Source organism: Lithobates pipiens, unplaced genomic scaffold, assembly GCF_037356315.1.
Source record: "Lithobates pipiens isolate NorthernLeopardFrog02 unplaced genomic scaffold, aLitPip1_a1.2 Scaffold_22, whole genome shotgun sequence".
Lineage (NCBI taxonomy): Eukaryota > Metazoa > Chordata > Amphibia > Anura > Ranidae > Lithobates > Lithobates pipiens.
In genome coordinates, this window is record NW_027507784.1 from 20,966,180 (window position 1) to 20,992,625 (window position 26,446).

Consider the following 26,446-nt stretch of genomic DNA (forward strand, 5'->3'; position numbering starts at 1 on the left):
AAGCGACGCAGTGCCGAATCGCAAAATGTGGTCTGGTCTTTGGCCAGCAAAATGGTCCAGGGCTGAAGTGGTTAATCTATCCAATATGACAAAAAAAACACACCTTGCAGGGTTTAAAGCCCTCCCTTACTCTATCCAATATATATAAAAAAAATTGCCTATAATTCTACTTTAAAGTGGTTGTAAACCCTTACAACCAACTTTGACCTACACGTAAGCCTAGATTAGGGCTCACCTGTAGGTCCAAGAAATATCTCCTAAACCTACACGGTTTAGGAGATATTTGCCGAAAGATAGGCACCACTGTCTACGGCGCATGCGTCATAGACAGCGCCGCGCAGGCGCACTGTGCGCGCCACTGTCAACAGAGATATGCCGCAAGTGGCGTCTCCCGTGCGCATGCGTGGGAGTGACGCCATTGCGGCTTCGCCGAATGACAGCGGCGGAGCAACGAGACCCACGAGAAGATGGATGCGCTGGACTATAGGGGACAGCGGTGACATCGCTGGCTCCTGTGTCAGGTAAGTGACACATAATGGACTACTATGCGATGCATAGTAGTCCATTATGCTTTGCCTTTGCAGGGAGACAAAGAGGAAGTAAACTCATCAGGGTTTACTTCCTCTTTAAGTTTATGTTTTTTGTTGCACTTTGTCCAAATCATGAATTCATGTTAGCAGAGGAGGATGTGCAGTGATGCAAACCCTACAATCTACAAACACACATGATAGCGTAGGATCCTCATCGAATGCAGTATTAAATGCAGGCAAAATACATGCAAAATGCATTCAAACACACGTCGAGTGCACATCGAGCACGCATCAAATGCATGTAAACATGTAGTCAAAAATGAAGTTATGTGCAGTTTCTGATATGAAAGGGGCCCTTAAGCCCCGTTTTTTCCTTGTACCTATGCATGCGTTTGATGCGTGTTTTACATGCAGTTGACGCACGTGTTTTTTTTTTTGTTTTTTTTTTGTTTTTTTTTTATATCTGCATTTGTCCTGTGAGGTCCATTCCTTCGTCTATCTTTCCTTGGGCTTCTGGGATGCGTTGCAGTGCGTTTTTTCACATTTGCAGTGGGGAAAAATGGAGCATGCTGTACTTTTCTGCATTGTCCCAGTCTCTGTGTCCCCCCCTCTGTCTTCTCCTCCCGGCCAATCGGGTATTCAGACTCCCAGCCAAAAGGGTCTCAGGAGCCGTTTCCTGATTGGCTGGGAGGAGAAACAGGAAGACATTTGTGAATATTAATTTTCTATTGTCATACAGTCAGCCAATTAGGGCATCAGACTCTAATCACTGCTAAAAACAAAACAAAAATAAACCATTAAAATCCATGCCTACGGCACCCTGCATGGAGATTAGGGGGCCGGACGCATGACCGGGAGGGGGCAGTGCCCATGCGCCCTCTAGGGCCACTGATATAGCATATATATTATACTGATTGGATACAAGCAAAGGCTTTTTTTGGGGGGGGGGGGGGGGGTTCTGTAAGTAATGACATTATATTCTGTACTCACCAAGCTGAGTGTATATCTCTCCAGTCTCAGCCTTACTGAGTTTGACACATCCCCGGTTATCGACCAGCGTGATGGTTCCGGTCAACGCATAAGAACTCCTTATCATTGTCTCTGGCTTTTCCTCCGCTGGAGCAACCGCTGCGTAGACCTTGTAAGGACGGTCATCTATCACATACTTACAGGAGTTGATGAAGGAGGATTTGCCATGACCACTTAAGCCAAACAGCTGTAGGAGGACTCTGTTGTAGCCCTGATTACCATGTTTACAATCATCAAGGCTGAAATTTTGGATATAGCTTCTCATCTCACTGTTACTCATAGCTGAGCCTTCAGAGAGACGCTCCCTGGGTCTGACTCTACTCGGCACTGAACAGAAAGTGAAGGAGAATGAAGATTCTCTATACTGTATATATAGCCGGAAAATGAAAGTAAAAGTGACTTTGGTGTTCATAAACATCACTCGTCTTCTCAATTGTCTTTATATATTGAGGAGAGACATCCAGTCCTATCATATTCATTAAAATCAGCAGAAATTCACACGCACTTTGAATGGTTTGGGCTTTATCCACAACACAAAGCATGGCTCCCAACTGTCCCTGATTTGGAGCAATATCCCTCTGTCCCTCATTTTGGTCTGATCTATAACCACTTGACCATCCCAGCAATAGTCCTATGACGTCCGCAGGAGGGATCTCCCATTCTGGGCAGGCGTCATATGACATCCTGGGCTTCCCTGCCGTCTAGGGGGCATGCGCATTCCTCCAGCACCAAACGCATCACTCGGGAGCCAGTGCACGTGCCCAGCAGCCACGATTTATTTCTGCTAGGTCACCGCGATTTCTGGCAACACAGCCAAGGACGTGGATCTGTGTGTGTAAACACCAGCGATGTAAGTAACTCAGTTAAAATAACTTAAGGCAGTTACTTTAGAGGGTAAGGAGTAATCTAACTGATTACTTTTCCCCACATAGTAACGCCGTTCCCATTACTTGGGCGGCGTTACCGCAATTGCATTCTGTCTGGACTGCCCCATCTCGCCCCACCTATCCAGAGAGAGAGAATGTAGGGAGGTGGGGCGGACATTGAAAAATGAAGTCAGCTCAGCAGTCTGGCAGACGATCCGCCCGTCTGTGTGCTAGTCCGCCGGACTTTTGAAAAGAACGGACTTGCCCACACGGAGTAAATTCCGTTAATTTTGAACGTGACTCCAGGTAGACGGGACTAGCGAAGGAAGTGAATGTCGCTGCCTCCATCGGCGAGATTGACAGCTCACGAGCCCATCGCCTGCTATGGATTTAAAGGGGAACCCCTATGCCAAAAAAACTGCATGGGGGGTCCCCCCAAAGTCCATACCAGACACTTATCTGAGCACGCAGCCCGGCCGGTCAGGAAAGGGGGTGGGGACGAGCGAAAGCCCCCCCCCCCCCTCCTGAACCATACCAGACCGTGTGCCCTCAACATGGGGGGGGTGCTTTGGGGAAGGAGGGCCCTGCGCCCCCCCACCCCAAAGCACCTTGTCCCCATGTTGATGAGTACAAGGGCATCTTCCTGACAACCCTGGCTGTTGGTTGTCGGGGTCTGCAGGCAGAGGGCTTATCAGAATCCCTTAATAAGGGGGCCCCCAGATTCCGGCCCCCTACCTTAAGTGAATGAGTATGGGGTACAATGCAGCCCTACCCATTCACCTGGGGGAAAAAAGTGTTAATAAAAAAAAAGACTACAAAGGTTTTTAAAGTACTTTATTAGACAGCACATTTTTCCCCCGGTGAATGGGTAGGGGTACATCGTACCCCATACTCATTCACATAGGGTAAGGGGCCCGAATCTGGGGGTCCCCTTATTAAAGGGGGCTCCCGGATTCTGATAAGCCCCCTGCCCACAGACCCTGACAACCAATGCCCAGGGTTGTCGGGAAGAGGCCCTTGTCCTCATCAACATGGGGACAAGGTGCTTTGGCATGGGGACACGGTGCTTTGGGGTGGGGCCCCCCTTCCCCAGGCCCCCCCTTCCCCAAAGAACCTCTTATGTTGAGGGCACGTGGCCTGGTATGGTTCAGGAGGGGGGGGGGGCGCTCGCTTGTCCCCACCCCCTTTCCTGACCGGACAGGCTGCGTGCTCGGATAAGGGTCTGGTATGAACTTTAGGGGGACCCCCACGTCGGTTTTTTGAGATAGGGGTTCCCCTTTAAATCTATACCAGGCGACTGGGCTCGCGAGGTGTCAATCTTGCCGATAGAGGTGGAGACATTGACTTCCTTCACTAGTCCCGTCTATAGAATATTTAAAAAAAAGTCAGTTACTTTTCTGAGTAACTACTTACTTTTCCAATGTAGTAACCGACTTACTAACGCAATTTACTTTTTGGGAGAAGTAATTTGTAACTTAACTAATTACTTTTTTAAAGTAAGATGACCAACACTGGTAAACACACAGATCCACGTCCTGTCAGAGGAAAGGAGACCGATGGTGTGTTCCCAGTACAGGGGAACACCGATCGGTCTCCTCCCCTTGTGAGTCCCCTCCAACTACAGTTAGAATCACTCCCTAGGATACACATTTAACGCCTTCCTCGCCCCCTAGTGTTAACCATTTCCCTACCAGTGTCATTTTATACAGTAACAAGTGCATTTTTATAGCACTGATCGCTAGTGATGGACGAACTTCCGACGGGACATTTTGCAAATGCGAACCTCGAACATGGCCAAAAGTTCAGGCCCCATTGACTTTAATGGCAGACGAACCTTAAAAACCTCCAGGTCATATTTTCAGCCACAAAATACTTACTAGCTGTGCACACATAGTCCCACCACATGGACACCGACATAACAAAAGTATTAAGTGAATCTGGGATCAACCACGACAAGCATTCCTTTTTTTTTTTTTTTTTTTTTATCTGTGAAATTTTGACAATTCAGGAGCGCATGAAGGCCATGGAGGAGAGGCAGGGTCAGGCCAGGCTAAGAAGGGGGTGCAGGACATGATCAGTGCCACAGTCAGGGCAGCGCAGTCCTGTGCCAGTGTGCCAACCTGTGCTTGAGCCCCTCCCTCTGCCCGGCCCTTACCCCCACCTATGCAGGGCTCCACTGCGGTGGTCCGGAGGTGCCAGTCCAGTGCTGATCCTCAGCCATGTTGCTGGCACTGTCCTGCTGATTGGCTTCTCTGCTGCTATCTCCCTCACTGTCTGAAACCAGCACCGCGATAGAGACTGAGCACAGGCACCAGCACCGTGATGGAGAGCACTGACACCAGCACCGTGATGGAGAGCACTGACACCAGCACCGTGATGGAGAGCACTGACACCAGCACCGTGATGGAGAGCACTGACACCAGCACCGTGATGGAGAGCACTGACACCAGCACCGTGATGGAGAGCACTGACACCAGCACCGTGATGGAGAGCACTGACACCAGCCTCGTGATGGAGAGCACTGACACCAGCCTCGTGATGGAGAGCACTGACACCAGCCTCGTGATGGAGAGCACTGACACCAGCCTCGTGATGGAGAGCACTGACACCAGCCTCGTGATGGAGAGCACTGACACCAGCCTCGTGATGGAGAGCACTGACACCAGCCTCGTGATAGAGAGCACTGAGACCACACCAGCACCGAGATAGAGAGAGCACTGACACCAGCACCGAGATTGCCACCAGCACGGTGATAGAGAGCACTGACAGCACACCAGCACGGTGATAGAGAGCACTGACAGCACACAGCACGGTGATAGAGAGCACTGACACCAGCACAGTGATAGAGAACACTGACACCAGCATGGTGATAGAGAGCACTGACACCAGCACCATGATAGAGAGCACTGACACCAGCCTAGTGATAGAGAGCACTGACACCAGCCTAGTGATAGAGAGCACTGACACCAGCCTAGTGATAGAGAGCACTGACACCAGCCTCGTGATAGAGAGCACTGACACCAGCCTCGTGATAGAGAGCACTGACACCAGCACCGTGATAGAGAGCACTGAGACCACACCAGCACCGAGATAGAGAGAGAGAGCACTGACACCAGCACGGTGATAGAGAGCACTGACAGCACACCAGCACGGTGATAGAGAGCACTGACAGCACACCAGCACGGTGATAGAGAGCACTGACAGCACACCAGCACGGTGATAAAGAGCACTGACAGCACACCAGCACGGTGATAGGGAGCACTGACACCAGCACCATGATAGAGAGCACTGACACCAGCACCGTGAGAGCACCGACACCAGCACCGTGATAGAGAGCACCGACACCAGCACTGATACCAGAAACTCGCTGCGGGACCCAAAAATATGACACCGCTCAACCTCTTCAAGCAGGACGGTACGGGGATATAGTACGGTGTGCTTTTTTTGTACAAGAAAGTGAGCCAAAGGTAGAAAAAAGGTCCGTGTGCTAGATCATATAAATCGTTTATAGAGTTATGCATATACATGGTCTACTGGTCACATGTGTTGAATTCCTCTGAGATCCATGCCTCATTCATTTTTATAAATGTGAGGTAGTCAACACTCGTGAGCTAGGCGAGTGCGCTTATTGGTTACGATCCCCCCTGCTGCGCTGAACATCCTTTCGGACAGGACACTGGACGAGGGGTAAACCAACAGTTCCATTGCAAATTGGGTAAGCTCTGGCCAGAGGTCAAGCCTGCCCACCCAGTAGTCCAGGGGTTCATCACTCCCCAGAGCGTCCACCGGGGCCGTTAACCTGATGTAGTCGGACACCTGTCGGTCTAGGCGTTCCCTGATGCTGGATCCGGATGAGACCTGCCGATGGGTCAGCTGAAAGAATGATCTCATATCAGAAGTGACCAACCCATCTTCAAACCGCCCTCTTCTTGCAGGCGCTGTTGGATTGGTACACGCAACTCTTTCTATGGGAGTAGGAATTCCTCTGCCAGCACACGGAAAAGCAGAATTCAGCATTTCCCTAAGCAAGGCCTGGAAGTGCTCCATTCTGACAGGCCTCTGTAATGGTGGTAACATTTCCGCCATTTTGTGTTTGTACCGGGGGTCTAAGTACGTTGCCACCCAGTACTGGTCCTTGACCTTTATGCTTCTTATACAGGGGTCCCTGTTAAAACACTGGAGCATGAAGGCCCCCATTTACACTAAACTGGAAGAGGTGTGGTGGCCTGGCTCCTGCTCATCATCCAGGATAATGTCGTCCTCCTCGTTACCCTCTCCCCCTCCTCTGACTCCTCTTCAGACTCCTGTTGTTGACTTGTCTCAGATAGAGTAGCCCCCCCTGGGAATTCATCCAGCATTGCGACTTTCTCATCTTCCTGCTCCTGCTCCTCCACGGCTTGATCAATGACACAACGCAATGCACGCTCCATAAAGAAGGCATAAGGTACCATGTCACTAATGGTGGCATGGCTGCAACTGACCAGTTTGGTGATCACATCAAATGGCTGCAGAAGTCTGCATGCGTCGTGCATGAGCAGCCACTAGCACGGTGAAAAATAAACAAGCTCCCCAGAACCTGTTCTGCCTCAGATTTCGTACAGGTAGACGTTAACTGCACGTTTCTGCTGGAGCAGCCTATCAAGCATAGGGATGAGCTTCGAGTTCGAGTCGAACTCATGTTCGACTCGAACATTGCCTGTTCGCCTGTTCAGCGAACAGTGAACAATTTGGGCTGTTCGCAGCAAATTTGAAAAGCCGGAACACCCTATACAAGTCTATGGGAGAAATCTAAAGTGCTCATTTTAAAGGGTAATATGCAGGTTACTGTCCTAAAAACTGTTTGGGGACCCGGGTACTGCCCCAGGGGACATAGATCAAAGCAAAAAAAAGTTTTAAAAACGGCCGTTTTTTCAGGAGCAGTGATTTTAATAATGATTAAAGTGAAACAATAAAAGTGTAATATTCCTTTAAATTTCGTAGCTGGGGGGTATCTATAGTATGCCTGTGAAGGGGCACATGTTTCTGGTGCTTAGAACTGTCCCTGCACAAAGTGTCATTTGTGCAGGAAAAAAAGTCTTTTAAAATCACTTAGCGGCTAAATTGTCGGCTCCCCGTAATACAGAGAACACTCAATGAGTGTTCTCTGTATTAGCCGACAATTCATTGATTAACAAAAAAAAAAAAAGCGTGGGGGTTCCCCTAAATTCAATTACCAGGCCCTTCAGGTCTGATATGGATATTAAGGGGAACCTCGCATCAAATTAAAAAAAAAATTGACGTGGGGGTCCCCCTAAAAATCCATACCAGACCCTTTATCCGAGCACGCAACCTGGCAGGCCGCAGGAAAAGAGGGGGGGACGAGAGAGCGCCCCCCCTCCCTCCTGAACCGTACCAGGCCACATACCCTCAACATTGGGAGGATGCTTTGGGGGTCTGTGACCCCTCAAAGCACCTTGTCCCCATGTTGATGAGGACAAGGGCCTCAGCCTCACAACCCTGGCTGGTGGTTGTGAGGGTCTGCGGGCGGGGGGCTTATCAGAATCTGGAAGCCCCGTTTAACAAGGGGACCCCCAGATCCCGCCCCCCCGTTTGAAATGGTAAGGGTGTACCCCTACCATTTCACAAAGAAAGTGTCAAAATGGTTAAATAAGACAAACACACTTTTGAAAAATTCCTTTATTAAAAATAAAAAAAAGATTCCAGCGGTGCTAATCCACTCTTGCTATCCAGCGACGTCTCTCTGGGGTCCAGCGATGGATGATCATTCCAGCGTCGGGGGATCTCTCAGTCCAGCGCTGTCCATACATCCTTCTTCTGTCTCCACTGCGGAGACTGCGGAGATCCCATCGCTGACGTTTCTTATATTAGGAGGGCGGGGCCACCCGTCACCTGACCCCGCCCCCTCTGACGCTGGAGAGGGAAGCCAGGGGTTCCCCAGTGACGTGTGGGTGACCCTGCCCCCTCTGATGTAACGCAGGTTTCCGTTACATCAGAGGGGGCGGGGTCACCCATACGTCACTGGGGAACCCCTGGCTCCCTTCACCAGCGTCAGAGGGGGCGGGGTCAGGGGACGAGTGGCCCCACCCTCCTAATATAAGAAACGTCAGCGCTGGGATCTCCGCAGTGTCTCCGCAAAGGAGACAGAAGGAGGATGTATGGACAGCGCTGGACTGAGAGATCCCCCGTCGCTAGATATGATCATCCATCGCTGGACCCCGGAGATTCGTCGCTGGATAGCAAGAGTGGATTAGCACCGCTGGAATCTTTTTTTTTTTTTTTTTTTTTTTTTTTTTTTAATAAAGGAATTTTTCAAAAGTGTGTTTGTCTTATTTAACCATTTTGACACTTTCTTTGTGAAATGGTAGGGGTACTTTTGTACCCCCTTACCATTTCAAACAGGGGGGGGTGGGATCTGGGGGTCCCCTTGTTAAAGGGGGCTTCCAGATTCTGATAAGCCCCCCGCCCGCAGACCCTCACAACCACCGGCCAGGGTTGTGAGGATGAGGCCCTTGTCCTCATCAACATGGGGACAAGGTGCTTTGAGGGGTCACAGACCCCCAAAGCATCCTCCCAATGTTGAGGGTATGTGACCTGGTACGATTCAGGAGGGAGGGGGGGCCGCTCTCTCGTCCCCCCCCCTCTTCTCCTGCGGCCTGCCAGGTTGCGTGCTCAGATAAAGGGTCTGGTATGGATTTTTAGGGGGACCTCCACGTCAATTTTTTTTTTAAATTTGACACGGGGTTCCCCTTAATATCCATGTCAGACCTGAAGGGCCTGGTAATTGAATTTAGGGGAACCCCCATGCTTTTTTTTTTTTTTTTTTCTCTTTTATCAATGAATGAATGAATGAATTGTCGGCTAATACAGAGAACACTCATTGAGTGTTCTCTGTATTACGGGGAGCCGACAATTTAGCCGCAAGTGATTTTAAAAGACTTTTTTTCCTGCACAAATGACACTTTGTGCAGCGACAGTTCTAAGCACCAGAAACATGCGCCCCTTCACAGGCATACTATACATACCCCCCCCCAGCTACGAAATTTAAAGGAATATTACACTTTTATTGTTTCACTTTAATCATTATTAAAATCACTGCTCCTGAAAAAACGGCCGTTTTTAAAACTTTATTTTGCATTGATCCATGTCCCCTGGGGCAGGACCCGGGTCCCCAAACACTTTTTAGGACAGTAACTTTCATATTATCCTTTAAAATGAGCACTTTAGATTGTGAACGTTCGAGTCCCATAGACTTTAATAGGGTTCTAAAGTTCACACGAAGTTTAGGTCTGTTCGCAGGTTCTGGTGCGAACCGAACAGGGGGGGTGTTCGGCTCATCCCTAATCAAGCATATAGAAGGTTGAGTTCCATCGCATTGGGCAATCGCAAATAAGACGTCTGACCGGCAGATTGTGTCGCCGCTGAATGTATCAGCAAGACGAGCCATGTAAGATCTTCTGAAATGGGCCGAGATTTTCCTTGCCTGCCACAAGATGTCCTGAACCCCAGGGTATTTGACAATGAATCGCTGCATGACCAAGTTTAAGACGTGTGCCATGCATGGCACGTGTGTCATTTTGCCCCGTTTCAATGCGCTAAGCAGATTGGCACCGTTGTCACACACCACTTTACCAACTGTCAAATTGAGCAGTCTTAGCCACTGATCTGCCTGTGAACACAAAGCTGAAAGGAGTGCCGGGCCAGTGTGGCTCTTGGCTTCCAGGCACAACAGACGCAGCACGGCATGACAACGTCTCACATGGCATATCGAATAGGTTCTGGGGATCTTGGGCGGCACAGAGACGCTAACAGCGGAAAAGGAGGAGTCAGCCGAGGAGGAGAGGGAGGGGGATGGAGTAGGAGGAGGAGAAGAAGAGGCAGGTCTGCATGCATCCCGTGGCGGTAAAACCAAATCTACACGGGTGCCACGGGTTACATGCTTGACGGCCGTCAGAAGGTTCACCCAGTGGGCAGTAAAAGTTATATACATTCCCTGCCCATGTTTGCTAGACCACGTGTCTGTGGTCAGATGTATCTTGGCACCGACACTGTGTGCCAGAGATACATTCACTTGTCGCTGAACATGGCCATATAGCTCTGGGATGCCTTTCTGTGACAAATACTTCCTTCCTGGGACCTTCCATTGTGGTGTTCCAATGGCCACAAATTTTTTGAAAGGCCTCCGAGTCCACCAGTTTACATGGCAGTAGTTGGCGGGCTATCAGTTCTGACAAGCCAGCCGTCAATCGTTCGGCAAGAGGGTTATTCGGCGTCATCATTTTTTTTATGCTCGAACATTTGGCCCACGGAAGCCTGCCTTTTTGCAGAAAAACGTGAGGACAACATGATGGAAGGTGGAGTGGAGGACAATTGTGAGGAGAGAGGAGAAGAATTAGAAGACGAGGCTGGATGGTGAGAGCCTGGAGTGTGGCTTTGTGGGTTCCATTTCTCCCACTGGGCTTGGTGATGGCTGCTCATGTGCCTTCTTAAGGCGGTCGTCCCTAGGTGAGTGTTGGGCTTACCGCTACTTATGCGTTGACTGCAAAAATTGCAGATGGCAACGCTATTGTCAGCAGCGGACACGTTAAAAAAAGCCCACACTGCGGAGCCATGTGCCGGTGTCCTGGGAGCGCCAGATGTGACCGTACATGGTCGATGACTTGCTCCTGATACATTTGCAGTCTGCTTTGTCCCTCCTGTGCAATGCAAGTTATTCCTGCTTCTCCTCCCTATCTGCTGGTTCATATCTCCCTCTGAACTCCCCTCCTCTTCCTCTCTTGTGGGCACCCACGTGACATCACTAGACACATCATCATCTGTCACCTTCCCCACCGCTATAATTAGAGATCTCGGAGTAGGCAGCAACAGCGGGGACCAACCTCCTTGGGCTGATCTGGGTACTGTCGTCAGACTGCTGAGTGGCGGTTGTTGCTACCTCCTCTTCGTGATCCAATGCCAAGAATGGCTGTGTATCGGAAATGTCTTGTGATGGATCAGAAAATAATTCCTATGACTGAAGCGGAAGGTATATGGTGGTGGTGGTGGTGTTGGTGGTAGTGTCTTTGGGGGTGCACACAGCAGAGTGAAGTGGGTGCAGATTGAGAGGATGAGGAGGGTGCAGAAGAGTAAGGCTGAGTGAGCCACTCAACCAAGTCTGGTGCGTCCTTTGACATAATTGCACGCACCTTCTGCAATTTGCCACTTTGGCTCAAGTCTGTTGCTCCTGCCCTACACCTACCACCCCTGCAGAAGGGCCTGCCTCTTCCTCTGCCTGTCATTTTTTAAATGACCCTGTGACAAGTCTCTAGAGAAGTGCAGTATGTATGTGGAAGACGGTATATAACACACCGCTTCAATCTGTCGTTTTTGGGGGCCACTGGTCTATCACACCAGTTATAATATATATATTTTTTTTTTATTGCGTTTGTCACTCTTTGTAGTATCGCTGCAGAACCGCTCAGCAGTCACAATTCTGCACAGTGGAAATGCACTATACTATGCTTTCTATATGTGCAAGTATTTTATACGTGTATTACACCCCTATATACCGCACACCAAATAGTACACCTATACCAGTCCTTAAAAGGACCTTTGTGGACCTAGTAGCTAGTGATTTGCAGACTGTCCCTCAGTCCCTACACTGATAAAAGACAGCTGCAGAATCGGTCAGCACTCAGCTCAGCAGTCAAGTATAATAGGGTTTCTATATCTGAAAGAAAGTATATTATACGTGTACAACCCTATATACTGTACACCTATACCAGTCCTTAAAAGGACCTTTGTGGACCTAGTAGCTAGTGATTTGCAGACTGTCCCTGCTCCAAACACCAAACTGTTCCTCAGTCTCTACACTGACAAAAGTCAGCTGCAGAATGGGACAGCAGTGCACTCAGCAATCAGCAGCACAGCAGTCAGCAGCAGTGCACCAGAACGTTATATATTGTACACCTATGCCAGTCCTTTAAAAGGACTTTTGTGGACCTAATAGTAATAGCTAGTGATTAAACTGACTGTCCCTGCTCCACACAGCGTCCTGTCCCTACACTGGCAAAAGACAGAATGTAAAATGGCCGCCAGATCAGGTCTATTTATGAGGTAGGGGGAATGTCCAATTGTGCATGTGCTGAAATGTCTCAATTGGCTGTCTTGTACCCCATGATGGATGTGTCATGGGTCAAAGTTCTTTCACAATGTAAACGCATATGTCCGCTGCGCGAACAGCGCCAGAAGTCCGCCGGTTTGGTGAAACGCGAACAAGCACAGTTCGCCGGGAACCGACCGCCGGGCGAACTGCAAGGCCATCCCTAATCTTTAGCATTGAATTTAACACAGGTACACATATATGGACTTTTGAAGGACTGTCATATATGTTTGGACACTTGTCACTTACATTTTGTTGTCATGGTAACTATCTGTGCACTTTAGGTTTGACTGTTTTTTTATTTTATTTTGAATGCTGTATTTGAGTTTTAAAATTGTTTAGCGCTGAACATCTATATGTATGAATTCTAGACTCGGACCTCTCCTTCAGATGTCACATCCAGTCACTGGCTAGATCTTGTCACCTTAATCTCTGTAACATTTCCAAAATTCACCACTTTTTTACTAACAACACAACAGAGCAATGGGGTTGATTTACTAAAGGCAAATCTACTTTGCACTGCAAGTGCAGTCGCTGTAGATATGACGGGCACATGCAAGGAAAATAAAAAAAACAGCATTTTTGCTTGCACATGATTGGTTGATAAAATCAGCAGAGCTTCCCCCCCAGATCTACAGCAAACTGCACTTCCAAGTGCACTTGCAGTGCAAAGTGGATTTGCCTTTAGTAAATCAACCCCATTGTTCTGTTGTGTTAGTTAAAAAGGTGCAGTCGCTGTAGATCTGAGGGATAGCTCTGCTGATTTTATCATCCAATCATGTGCAAGAAAAAATGCTGTTTTTTTTTTATTTTCCTTGCATGCCCCCCTCAGATCTACAGCGACTTTACTTCCAAGTGCACTTGTAGTGGATTTGCCTTTAGTAAATCAAACACAATGTATTCACTTCCTGGTTATCTCCTGTTTTGACTACTGTAGCTTTCTTCTTATTGGCCCTACACAGACTATCCCCCCTTCAGTCTATCATGAATGCCTTACACCTTACTAACCAATCTGTGGCTGCCACTCCTGTCTGCCAATTCCTCCACGGCCTTCCACTAGCCCAACATGTAAAATTCTAAATACTAACCACAACGCACAAAGCCATTCGCAACTCTGCTCCAGCTACATCACCAACCTCATCTTGACATACCACTCAAAGCATCCTCTCCACTACTCCAAAGACCTCCTTCTCTCTAGCTCCCTTGTTTCCTTCTCCCATGCCCACCTCAAGAACTTCTCCAGAGTCTCTCCCATCCTCTGGAACCCTCTACTCCAGTATGTGCAATTATCTCCTACCCTTTCTGCCTTTAGGCGATCGCTGAAAAATAAATCTATTCAGGGAAGCCTACCCCACCCCCACCTAAAAACTATACGTTAACCATCTCCATCAGCCCCTCTTTTGTAGCTATTACCTTGCATACCGCTTACCCCTCCCTTTTTAGATTGTAAGCTCCACAAGCAGGGCCCCTCCTAATGCCTAGTACACACGTTTAGAAAATCCGGTGAAAAATACCTCTACCTCTACCTAATCTGGTTGCTAGTACACAGCTTTCAACAGCCGATCATGACAGGTTATCTAAAATTATCCGAAAGGACTAACACAAAAATTTTTCCTGTACAATACCAAAGCAAACGATTTTTGTTTAATCAGTACAGTATTCTTCTGAAAAAAAATCGGAAGACCAAGATCACGCATGTTTTGAAAGGAAAGAGAACATTACAATGCAACACATTACATAACTTCCAAAGTTGTATTCATGTTATACTTACCTGCTCTGTGCAGTGGTTTTGCACAGAGCAGCCCCAATCCTCCTCTTCTGGGGTCCCCGCTATCACTCCTTGCCCCCCCCCCGCCAAGTGCCCACCATAGCATGCCGCTTACTATGGGGCACTTATCTGTGCTCACTCCTGAGCTGCCTATGTCTGTCCATAAGGCACTCCCTCCTCACTGGCTCTAATTGAGAGCAGTGGGAGCCAATGTCTCCTGCTGCTGTACCTGAGCCAATGAGGGGCTAGAAAGTAGAGAGAGATTCATCACTTGTGCACATTGCTGGGTTGAGATTGGCTCAGGTAAGCTGTGGGGGGCTGTGGGTGAAGCTGCATGCAGAAGTTTTTTTTTACCTTACTGCATAAAATGCAGTAAGGTAAAAAAATAAAACCTTCAGCCATTGAAACCACTTTAACTTGTTATTATTAGGACTGAACTTGTAAACCTATGAGTTTGAGGCACATTATGCTCTGCCCATCATTCAACTGCACCCTTATCTTTTACCATCTTTAGCAATCTTTAAAGAGAATGTTTACCGGGGACAAAAATACAAATTAAAGCAAATTGGTGGATATAAGGTGTTACATCCTACTTCCATTGTTAGGCCCCTTTCACACATGCGGACAGTATGTCCGTATTTCATCCATCCGATTGCGGATGAAATACGGACATACATGCATCCCTATGGGATAGCGGGTGTCTGCGGATGAACATCCGCAGACACCCGCTATTGTCCGCCTCCGCTATGGTCCGATTTTGCAGCCAGAGGAAAATCCTATTTTTCTATCCGTCTGCAGAGCGGATCGGATGAACACGGACAGACGGTCCGTGCTCATCCGATCCCCCATAGAGGAGAGCGGAGATCTGACAGGGCGGTCCCTGCACATTGTGCGGAGACCGCCCTGTCCGCCGCCGGGTCAGCGGGGACAACGGAGCGATCCCCGCTGAGCGAGCGGATCATCACGGTGCGGATCATTACTGATCCACCCCATGTGAAAGGGGCCTTAGATGAATTCACCAGAGCTTCCTGAAGAAATTTAAAGTGGTTGTTAATCCATGCAACCACCTTTGAACAATCCCCTCTGCTATATTAAACAATGCTCCCAGTGTATTTGTTTTTTTTCTAGAAAAAAAGCCGCTTTGTTACTTATTAGCGCTCACATGACTTGCTGCCTCTCTCCTATCTCGGGCTGACAGCTCCAGGAGGAGAGAGGAGAGGAGGACAGAGGCGGTGGGTCATGTGAGCGCCGATCAGCACTCTGAGATAAGGTACAAAGTGTTTTTATTTTCCCTAAAAAAAAAAACAAATATACTGGGGGCATTGTTTAATATAGCAGAGGGGATTGTTCAAAGGTGGTTGTATTATGAGATCACCAGGAGGGGAGGATCATGGAGTGGACAGAGCTGACAGGTAGGGAGGGAGGAGAGCAGAGAGGAGGGGGAGAGAGGACAGAGCAGGGCTGCGGATGATGGAGGCACAGTGTGAGGACTCAGAAGCCCTGATATACCGTGGTCACTTTACATAGGAGAGGGGAGAAACTGGCAGGATCAGGCAGGTATTTTAGGTGATATAAGGGGCCAAATGACACAGCACAAGTACTGTGCTGTTATTCATGCTTGAAGGGAACCACATCCAATTTTTTTTTTTTTTTTTTTTTAGGTTAACAAATGCTTTTATGGTGGAAAGGGCGTGCTGCATTGTATGTTTCTTTCTGTTGCAAATGCATGTGCATTATGGGTTAATGTCAGGAAGCTTATTCTTTCTGTCCTTGCCTTCAGGATGTGCACTGGGGTACAGTATTAATTTTGACATCAAATTTAGCTTCAGTCATAATCTTTTGCCTTAAAATTGCTTTTTAATTTTAGTCATGTCATTTTTGACATCAAATTTAGCTTCAGTCATAATCTTTTGCCTTTAGAATTGCTTTTTAATTTTAGTCATATTTTGGTAGACTAAAATCCAATGGGTTTAGTTAAATTTTAATGCATTATTTAAAAATTTCTGTAGAATTTCCAAACTCATTATATACTTTTGGAGTGAAAATCTAATGTTATTATTTCTGGTTTTAAGTGTTGACCATGCACATATATATAATATATATATATATCATCTTAAAGTAAGTTTGTAATAAAACAAAAAAAAAATAGCTTTTTGACACGAGTACAACTTTTAAATATAACAAAAAACCTGTAACCTCTATTGGCTGTAATGCCATTGCACATATTAAGAATATACTATATTAACAAATATTAAAGAAAAAAAAACTTTTTCTTAATTTTTCTTTCTTTCAGGAGCTTAGTAGATGCCCTCTACTTATTCTTATGTGGTAGCGCAGTGTTAATTTTTACATAAAATTTCAAATTTTAGTCATATGAATTGTTTTAGTTTTAGTCGTGTTAATTTTGTTAAAATATTTCCGTTGATGAAATTAACACTGCTGGGGTGCACAGGGACTGACGCGTTTCTTTATTTAAAAAATAATTATTAATACAAATATTTTTAGTAGAAGGTTGGATTTAAATACAGCAGGCAGGACTGCAAAAGAAAATCAGTCAAAGTAGCCCTACTCACAAATAAGATGAATGTCCCTTTATTTTGCTTGTGGATGTGTATTGGCAGGTGCAGTTAGTTTGCCTGCTACTAGGTGGCTCCATTTCCATTATAGTTTGGGAAGGAGGAAGTTATAATTGAGTGTTAGCTCCCCTTTGAGGAAAGTCCCTCCTTTAGTGATGTCATGGGTGTAGTGAGTGCCCATATAAAGGTCAGCAGTGGGAGGGGCTAAGGAGTATGGGTCATGAGAGCAAGATACCCCAAAGTTGCTAAGATGTAGTGTCCTGCAGATCTGAACTAAAGGGACCTTTGCAGGAATGAAGTCTCAGACAAGGAAGCACAGTACATGGTAGGGATAGCTGTAGTTGCCCTATCTTCCCTTACCTTCTTCTGCAGGTCCTGCAGTGAGGTGCTTAAGGCCTTGGAGGTCTGGGCAGAATCCTCTAATGTGAGTAGTAGGGGAAATCTGAGAAGGGGTGTGCTATCTGGGAGTGTGCCTGGCTAGGCAGTTCTATAGAAGGGACAATGAGAGAGAGAGATAATTTTACTAATGAAGATACCTTGATCCCCCTGACCCTAAGGTGTGGGTCCTGTGACAAGGTGATGGAAGCTAATGCTGTGGACCTAGTATACATAGGAGGATGGTCAAAACTTTGTGATGCTCCCAAGCAGAGGAATTGAGTTGTAGAGGGATGATGGCTTAAAACATGTGCACTTGTGCTCCGCACTGAAATGACAGCTACAGAATGTCGACCCTTGTATGTGTCATTGCACACCAGATTCTGCTGGTATGTCACTGTGATATGTCACAGAAGTTACAGTAAAGTTATTTTCAAATATTAAGGCCTAAGGCAGTGAAGTCGTGACTGGGTCTCAGGCCAGGAGTATGACACTGTGACGGGAGTCACTTTGGGCAGGGGGCTTGTGGAACCCAACTTACCTTACAGAGCTCTGGAAACCCATTTTTCAGCTCCGTCGACCTCTCTTATGTGTAAGTTACCCTGTGTCTATTAGAGTGATCAAGAAGTCCAGTCTGGTCTGCACTAACCAGACTTCCAGAACAACTACACTGGACTTAGCATTTCATTTTACCCCAGTTATCCAGTCTTATACTGCTAAGAAGAGTTTTTGTGTTGTTTGAACTGCCTATAAAGGCAAATCTTGTCAATTTTCTGTTGCTCTTTGCTGAATAAAGCCTTTTAAGTTGACTGAACTGTCTGAGCCGGCTTGTCACCCCCTGATCCCTTACAAATTGGTGGAGAATGCAGGCAATTTGAGGGGTACAGGCCAATCCCATGTCCTGGGTGAAAGCTGCATAGGCTGTGAAATCTTCACATTAAGCCAAGGATGAGCTAATTAAACAATTAGCAATGACTAATATCCAGGCAGTCGCTGTGCAACAGCAAACAAACCGATTACTGGTTAAACAGCTAGCAGGACTGCAAAAGGCTTTGACCCAGCAGACTGAAATGATAAAAGGTAATCCCATTGTAAAGAGTGACCCCAGAAGGCAGTGCAGCGGACTATGAAAAATATGACAGCCACAGGTAATGTGGAAGCTTATATGGCAATGTATGAACTGATTGCAACAAGGTAAGATCTCCCTGAGAAAGGCTGGGTGGATGTGCTGGCTCCTTTCCTGACTTCAGATCCTCAACCGTAGGGATGAGCTTCGTGTTCGAGTCGAACATACGTTCGACTCGAACATCGGCTGTTCGCCCGTTAGGCGAAGTCCGAACGTTTTGGTCCGTTCGCGCCAAATTCGCGTGGCGCTCACGGCCCACAATGCACTGCGATGGCGCAGTGCATTGCTGGCTCATGATTGGCCAAGCATGCACTGTGACCCCGCATGCTTGGCCAATCGCAGCGCCAGCAGCGAGGAGAGCCATGATTGGCCACAGGCAGGATGCCTGTGGCCAATCATAGCTCAGGCTGTGTAGTGCACGCCCCACACTATATAAGGCCGCCAGCGCAACGGCCTTGTGTAGTGTGTTGGCGTCTGAAGCAGTGGGTGTTCTGTGTACCTTCAACACAGTACACACCGATCGTTTTCGGCCAATTTTCGATCTTGCTGTTATGTAGTGGTTGTTGTCTGCGTGCCCTGACCGCAGTATACACCGCTATATTCACCTCACCTATATAGCTAGTGATCTATCTTTTATAATAGAGCTTGCAGTCAGTAGTGTTAGGAGCTTGTGCGTGCTGTCTGCGTGCTCTGTACCCAGTACACACCGCTATATCCACCTACATAGCACTTCTCTATTTGAGCCCACTTGCCATCTGCAGGAGTTATTGGAAGTTGTGTGTGCCTCCAGCACAGCACAGTATACATCTGTATATACCCCTTTATCTCTGGTGTTCTATAATAAAGGCACCTGCAGGAGTTAGTGGGTGTTGTGTGCCTCTAGCACAATATACACTACCCAACTGCTTTTTTACCCAACTCCCTTCAGGCCATTACCATGTCTGGAAGGCCAGCAAGGAGAGGCAGACAGGTGCGAGCCGATAAAAGAGGGCAAGCAGGATCTGTGTCTAGAGACAACAGTGCTGGTCATGGACGCGGTGCATTGTCATCAGCCCGTGGCCATGGGACACGCTTGTCCTTCTTTTCGGCAGCTGGACATGTTTAGCCGCAACATGCCAACGACTTGGTAGAGTGGATGAGCAAGCCCTCTTCATCCTCCTCATCCTCTCTCTCACCCAGTCTCAGGGTACTAGCAAAGCAGCTGCCAACGCATCGTCTTCCCTCCTCTCAATGTCATCATCAGTGACTCCTTCCCTAGACCCACCACGTCCTCCTGAGGAGTCTCCTGAACTCTTTGAGCACAGTGTTGGGTACATGCTCCAGGAGGATGCCCAGTGTTTTGTAGCCTCTGATGATGACACTCAGCTAGAGGAAGGCAGTAGCGTGAATGCAGAAAGAGGGGATGCTCAAGAAGGACGGCAATCTGGCAGTCATGTTCCACAAGCTGCAGCATACTGCCAGGTTTGCTACAGCGATGAAGAAGGAGGGGATGATGAGGGCACTGACTCCACGTGGGTGCCTGATAGGAGAGAGGAGGAGGAGGAGGAGGCACATGTCCAACGAGGCAGGATGCCCTCCGGGGGCCAGCTTAGGGGCAGCACACCGACTGAATCACACCGCAGAGCTCCGCCTGTGCAGGGCGCTGCCTCTGCACGTTATTCTAAAAGTTCTTTGGTGTGGGCCTTTTTTGAGACGAGTGCATCAGATCGCACCGCTGCTATTTGCAACATATGTCTCAAGCGTATCTCGCGTGGCCAAAACATCAGCCGCTTGGGCACCACATGCTTGACCAGACATATGTTGACCTGCCATGCAGCTCGTTGGCAAGCGTACCTCAAAGACCCACACCAAAGAACAAAGCGGCCCTCTCCTTGCTCCTCATCAGCTGGCATCTCCAACCCCACTAGACCTTCAGTCCTCTCTGAAACCTGCTCTGAGAGGAATGAAGGTGTAGAATTAGGTGTGTCACAGCCAAGTGTTTCTGCGCACTCTGCTAGCAGTACACCCATGTCCGATTATAGCAGGCAAATGTCCCTGCCCCAGCTGCTGGACCGGCGAAAGAAGTTCACTCCCAGCCATCCACATGCCCAGCGGTTGAATGCTAGCTTGGCTAAATTGCTAGCACTTCAACTGCTGCCTTTTCAGTTGGTAGACTGGGCCCCCTTCCGTGAGTTTGTACAATGTGCGGTTCCTCAGTGGCAGGTCCCCAAACGCCACTTTTTCTCACGAAAGGCGATTCCGGCTCTCTACCGGCATGTGGAAGGCAATGTCCTTGCCTCGCTGGACAGGGCGGTCAGCGGTAAGGTGCATATTACCGCTGACTCATGGTCCAGCAGGCATGGACAGGGACGTTACCTGTCTTTCACGGCCCATTGGGTCACTCTTCTGGCAGCTGGGAAGGATGCAGGACAAGGTGCAGTAGTGTTGGAGGTTGTTCCGCCACCACGCCTCCAAAATGCTACTATTGGTTGTGACACACCTCTCTCCTCCACCCCCTCCTCTTCTTCTTCCTCCATGGCCTCTTCCAGTGCCCTGTCCTCAGAACCAGCGGTGCTCCGTAGGCGTTCCAGGGGCTACGCAAGTACGCAGGCAAAACGATGCCATGCCATGCCGTGCTTGCGCTGGTTTGTTTGGGGGACAGGAGCCACACTGGGGCGGATGTTTTGTCAGCTCTGCAGGGGCAGGCCAAGAGGTGGTTGACGCCACGCCACCTTAAGCCAGGAATGGTGGTTTGCGGCAATGGCACCAACCTCCTCTCCGTCCCCCGACAGGGACAACTGACCCATGTGCCCTGTGTAGCTCACGTCCTTAACCTGGTGGTGCAGCGGTTCTTGGGCAGGTACCCCGGCTTACAGGATGTCCTGAAGCAGGCCAGGAAAGTCTGTGTGCATTTCCGCCGATCATTTAATGCCTGTGCTCGGCTGGCTGAGCTCCAAAAGGAGTTGAACCTGCCCAAGAACCGCCTTATATGTGACATGCCCACCAGGTGGAACTCAACATTGGCCATGCTGCAGCGGCTGCACACGCAGCAGAGGGCCATCAATGAGTACCTGTGCGACTACGGCACCAGGACAGGGTCAGGGGAGCTCGGTTTTTACTCACCACGCCAGTGGGGCATGATCAGGGATGCATGCACTGTCCTGTCACCGTTTGAGGAGGCCACAAGGATGGTGAGCAGTGACAGTGCATGCATCAGTGACACTGTACCTCTTGTCCACCTCTTGGAGCATACGCTGCGTGGAATAATGGACAGGGCACTTGAGGCAGAACAGAGGCAGGAAGAGGAGGACTTCCTTGCCTCTCAAGGCCCCCTTTATCCAGACAGTGTTCCTGCTGTGCCACCCATCACACAGGAAGAGGATGAGGAGGAGGAAGAGGAGGAGGAGGATGATTGTGTCAGCATGGAGGTGGAGGCTGGCACTCAGCATCAGCAGCAGCAGCAGCAGTCTTGTAGCGATGATTTACAGTCCCAAGAAACACGTGGACTTGTACGTGGCTGGGAGGAGGTAGCTGCGGATCATGTTGTCCTTAGTGACCCAGAGGACTCCGGATCGAATGCCTCAGCTAACCTATGCTGCATGGCCTCCCTGATCCTGCAAAGCCTGCGGAAGGATCCTCGTATTCTTCGGATCAAGGAGAGGGACCATTACTGGCTGGCCACTCTCCTTGATCCTCGGTACAAGGGTAAGGTTGCCGACCTTATCTTGCCATCGCAGAGGGAGCAGAGGATGAGACATCTCCGGGAGGCCTTGCAGAAAGGTCTGTGCAATGCGTTCCCAGAGACGGGGAGGTTACAAACTCCTGGTCCTGGACAACGTGTTGCTGAGGCATCGGTTAGAAGGAGGGGTGGAGAAGGTGGCCGTCTGACTGATGCTTTCAGACAATTTTTTAGTCCGCAGCCCCAAGGTATGATCGGTTCCAGCACCCATCGCCAGCGTCTGATTTACATGGTGCAGGAATACCTAGGGGCAAGGTCAGACTTGGACACCTTTCCCACCGAAAATCCTCTGGCTTACTGGGTCTTGAGGATGGATCACTGGCCAGAGCTTGCACAGTTTGCAATTGAGCTACTGGCCTGTCCTGCATCCAGCGTTCTTTCGGAACGCACCTTCAGTGCTGCTGGTGGCTTTGTTACCGATCACAGGGTGCGGCTGTCTACCGAATCAGTTGATCGACTGACCTTCATCAAGATGAATCAGTCTTGGATCACCCACAGCTACCAAGCACCTGAAGCTGATGTAACCGAATAATTTTTTTTTGAAATATCACATCCCTTCAAGACTGCCTATGCTGATGCTGAGTGACTGTCCTGTTATGTTGATTGTCTATCCTCTTCCTCCTCTGATGATATGTTGGAAGAACATTTCTGGTTCTGGGTGATGCCATCAGCCCAATTTTTCTGCCCCTGTTTAACAGGGGCGTTTAATTACAATTTTTGATGCAATGCTTTGCAGCAGGGCTAATTCCTGCAATAAAACTACAGTATATGGGAGAGGTTGCAGAGTCGTGGCACCAGCACCAGTGCCTAAGGCCCAATTTTTCTGCCCCTGTTTAACAGGGACATGTAATTACAATTCTTGATATAATATTTCACAGGAGGGCCCCTTCCTGTGCCCACCCAGAGTAACTGTGAGGACTTATAGTGTTGTGGCACCAGCACCACAACCACCAAAGGTCAATTTTTCTACCACTGTTCAACAATGGCATGTAATTACAATTCTTGATATAATCGTTCACAGCAGGGCGCTCCAGTGCCCACCAAGAGTCACTTTGAGGGCTTACAATGTTGTGGCAAAACCAACACCTTGTTCCGCCATTTCTGCAGAGCATATAGGGCAGGCCCCTACTTTCAAACATCCAACTTACAAACATCTCCTACTTGCAAACGGAAGGAGACAACAGCAAGTGAGATGAAAAAAGATGGACGACAAAACAAATTATACAAGGGTGATAACCCTTCCCTATGTTTTCCAAAAAGCTTAAAAATTGTTTTTTTGACTGGAGCTACACTTTAAAAATGTACCAGTTGAAAATTACAAACAGATTCAACATAACACAACAAACCTACACAGTCCCTGTCTTGTTTGCACCGCCTGTATACTGCTGTTCTGAGTATATAGGGCCTGGGGGCCACACGCATTTCCTTTTTTTAATATGGGTACTGGGTTCCCCTTAATATGCGTACAAGACCCAAAGGGGCTGGTAATGGGCAGGGAGGGCTACCCATGCCATTTTTCTCAATGATTTTCAACCATATTGCAGGAACCAGATATAACATTAAAACCGCAAGCAGTTTTAAATGATGTTATTTCCGTTTAATGTCATTTTGTGCAGGGACTGTTCTAAACACGGGAAACACGTGGCACTTCACAGGCATACTACAGACACCCCCCAGGCACCCTATTTAAAGGAATATTTCACTTTTTTTTTTCCACTTTAATCGTCATTAAAATTAGTGCTCCCGCCAAAACGGCCGTTTTTAAACCTTTTTTTTGCGTTGACCCATGTACCCTGGGGCAGGAGCTAGGTCCCCAAACCCTTTTTAGGACAGTATCTTGCATATTAGCCGTTAAAATTAGCACTTTTAATTTCGAACGTTCGAGTCCCATAGACTTCAATGGGGTTCTAAAGTTCATTCGAATTTGGGGTCAGTTCGAAAGTTCTGGTGCGAACCGAACCGGGGGGGGGGGGTGTTCGGCTCATCCCTACTCAACAGGCCTATTGTGATTTGGCCTCTGAATCTGCATGGGACTATAAACTGCTTAAGGCAGAAATCCTAGCCAGGCTGGGAGTGACTGTGGCTTTAAGGGCAAACCGTGTTTATTTCTGGCGCTATGATAGAACTAAGCCTGCCCGTGCGAAACTCTATGATCTAATGCACCTGTTCCAGGATTGGCTGAAACCAGAGGTGAAGACTAGGGATGTCCTTGCGGTTCACGGCAAATTTTGCTTGTTCACGATTCGCCAAATCGGCGGACTTCTGGCGCTGTTCGCGCGGCGGACATATGCGTTTACATTGTGAATGAACTTTGACTCATGATGACACATCCATCATGGGATACAGGACTAGTGATGGACGAACTTCCGACGGGACGTTTCGCAAACGCGAACGGGGCCAACCGTTCGCAAAACCGAATGTTCGCGGCGGGCCCCATTGACTTCAATGGGAGGCGAACGTTTCAAACCTTCAGGTCGAATTTGCAGCCACGGGATAATTATTAGCTGGGCAAACGTAGTCCCACCACATGGCCAATGACATGATACATGTATGAAGTGAATTTGGGATTAATAACTACAAGCATTCTTTTTTTTATATGGAAAATTGTTCTGACAATTCAGGACTGTGGAGCGCATGAAGGCAATGGAGGAGAGGGAAGGTCAGGGACCAGGGTAGGCAGAGAAGAGGGTGCAGGAGATGATCACCAGCAGCGTGACATACAGCAATGACACCTGCAACGTGATAGAGTGATCTGACAGCAGCACCGTGATAGAGAGCACTGACATCAGCAGCGTGACATACAGCAATTACACATGCACCGTGATAGAGGCATCTGACAGCAACACCGTGACATACAGCACTGACATCAGAAGCGTGACATACAGCACTGACATCAGAAGCGTGACATACAGCACTGACATCAGCACCGTGATTTACAGCACTGACAGCAGCACTGTGACAGAGAGCACTGACATCAGAAGCGTGACATTAAGCACTCACACCAGCACCGTGATATACAGCACTGACAGCAGCACCGTAAGCAGCCCCAGGAGGAAGTCAGCACAGCACAGGGATGGTGTGATCCCCTCATAATAAGAACCCCCAGGTGAAAATCAGCACAGCACAGGGATGGTGTGATCCCCTCATAAGCAGCCCCAGTAGAAATATGACACCGCTCAACCTCTTCAAAGAGGAGGGTAGGGGCATATAGTACGGTGTGCTTTTTTGGGACAAGGAAGTGAGCCAACTGCTGCAGTATAGGGCAGCGGTCAGCAGTAGTGCACCTCAACCCTATCTATTGTGGACCGATAGCGGTCCTTACAGAACAGCAGACTGTACCGCACTCAACCCTATGTACTGTAGCACCCTAGACCAAGTTACCAGTCCTTATAGGAACTTTGTGGACCAAGCAGGTTGTGTGTTAGTGATTATCAGACTGTACGTCAGTCCCTATACCAATGAAGGACTGCTGCAGTATAGGGCAGCAGTCAGCAGTAGTGCACCTCAACCCTATCTATTGTGGACCGATAGCGGTCCTTACAGAACAGCAGACTGTACCGCACTCAACCCTATGTACTGTAGCACCCTAGACCAAGTTACCAGTCCTTATAGGAACTTTGTGGACCAAGCAGGTTGTGTGTTAGTGATTATCAGACTGTACTTCAGTCCCTATACCAATGAAGGACTGCTGCAGTATAGGGCAGCGGTCAGCAGTGGTGCACCTCAACCCTATCTATTGTGGACCGATAGCGGTCCTTACAGAACAGCAGACTGTACCGCACTCAACCCTATGTACTGTAGCACCCTAGACCAAGTTACCAGTCCTTATAGGAACTTTGTGGACCAAGCAGGTTGTGTGTTAGTGATTATCAGACTGTACGTCAGTCCCTATACCAATGAAGGACTGCTGCAGTATAGGGCAGCAGTCAGCAGTAGTGCACCTCAACCCTATCTATTGTGGACCGATAGCGGTCCTTACAGAACAGCATACTGTACCGCACTCAACCCTATGTACTGTAGCACCCTAGACCAAGTTACCAGTCCTTATAGGAACTTTGTGGACCAAGCAGGTTGTGTGTTAGTGATTATCAGACTGTACTTCAGTCCCTATACCAATGAAGGACTGCTGCAGTATAGGGCAGCGGTCAGCAGTGGTGCACCTCAACCCTATCTATTGTGGACCGATAGCGGTCCTTACAGAACAGCAGACTGTACCGCACTCAACCCTATGTACTGTAGCACCCTAGACCAAGTTACCAGTCCTTATAGGAACTTTGTGGACCAAGCAGGTTGTGTGTTAGTGATTATCAGACTGTACTT

At 48.4% G+C, this 26,446-nt stretch overlaps 2 protein-coding genes across 2 annotated transcripts in view; one reads left to right on the forward strand and one right to left on the reverse strand.

Annotated features, from left to right (window-relative positions):
- The window catches only part of LOC143923383 (uncharacterized), a 167,922-nt gene extending 166,017 nt beyond the window's left edge, over window positions 1-1,905 (reverse strand). Inside the window, exon 1 of the mRNA XM_077447005.1 lies at window positions 1,521-1,905. Coding sequence (XP_077303131.1) covers window positions 1,521-1,839 — 319 coding nt within the window. The 5' untranslated portion in view covers window positions 1,840-1,905. The remainder of the gene's footprint in view (window positions 1-1,520) is intronic.
- Window positions 1-26,446, forward strand: part of LOC143923384 (uncharacterized) — a 931,140-nt gene that overhangs the window by 754,641 nt on the left and 150,053 nt on the right. The window lies entirely within an intron of this gene.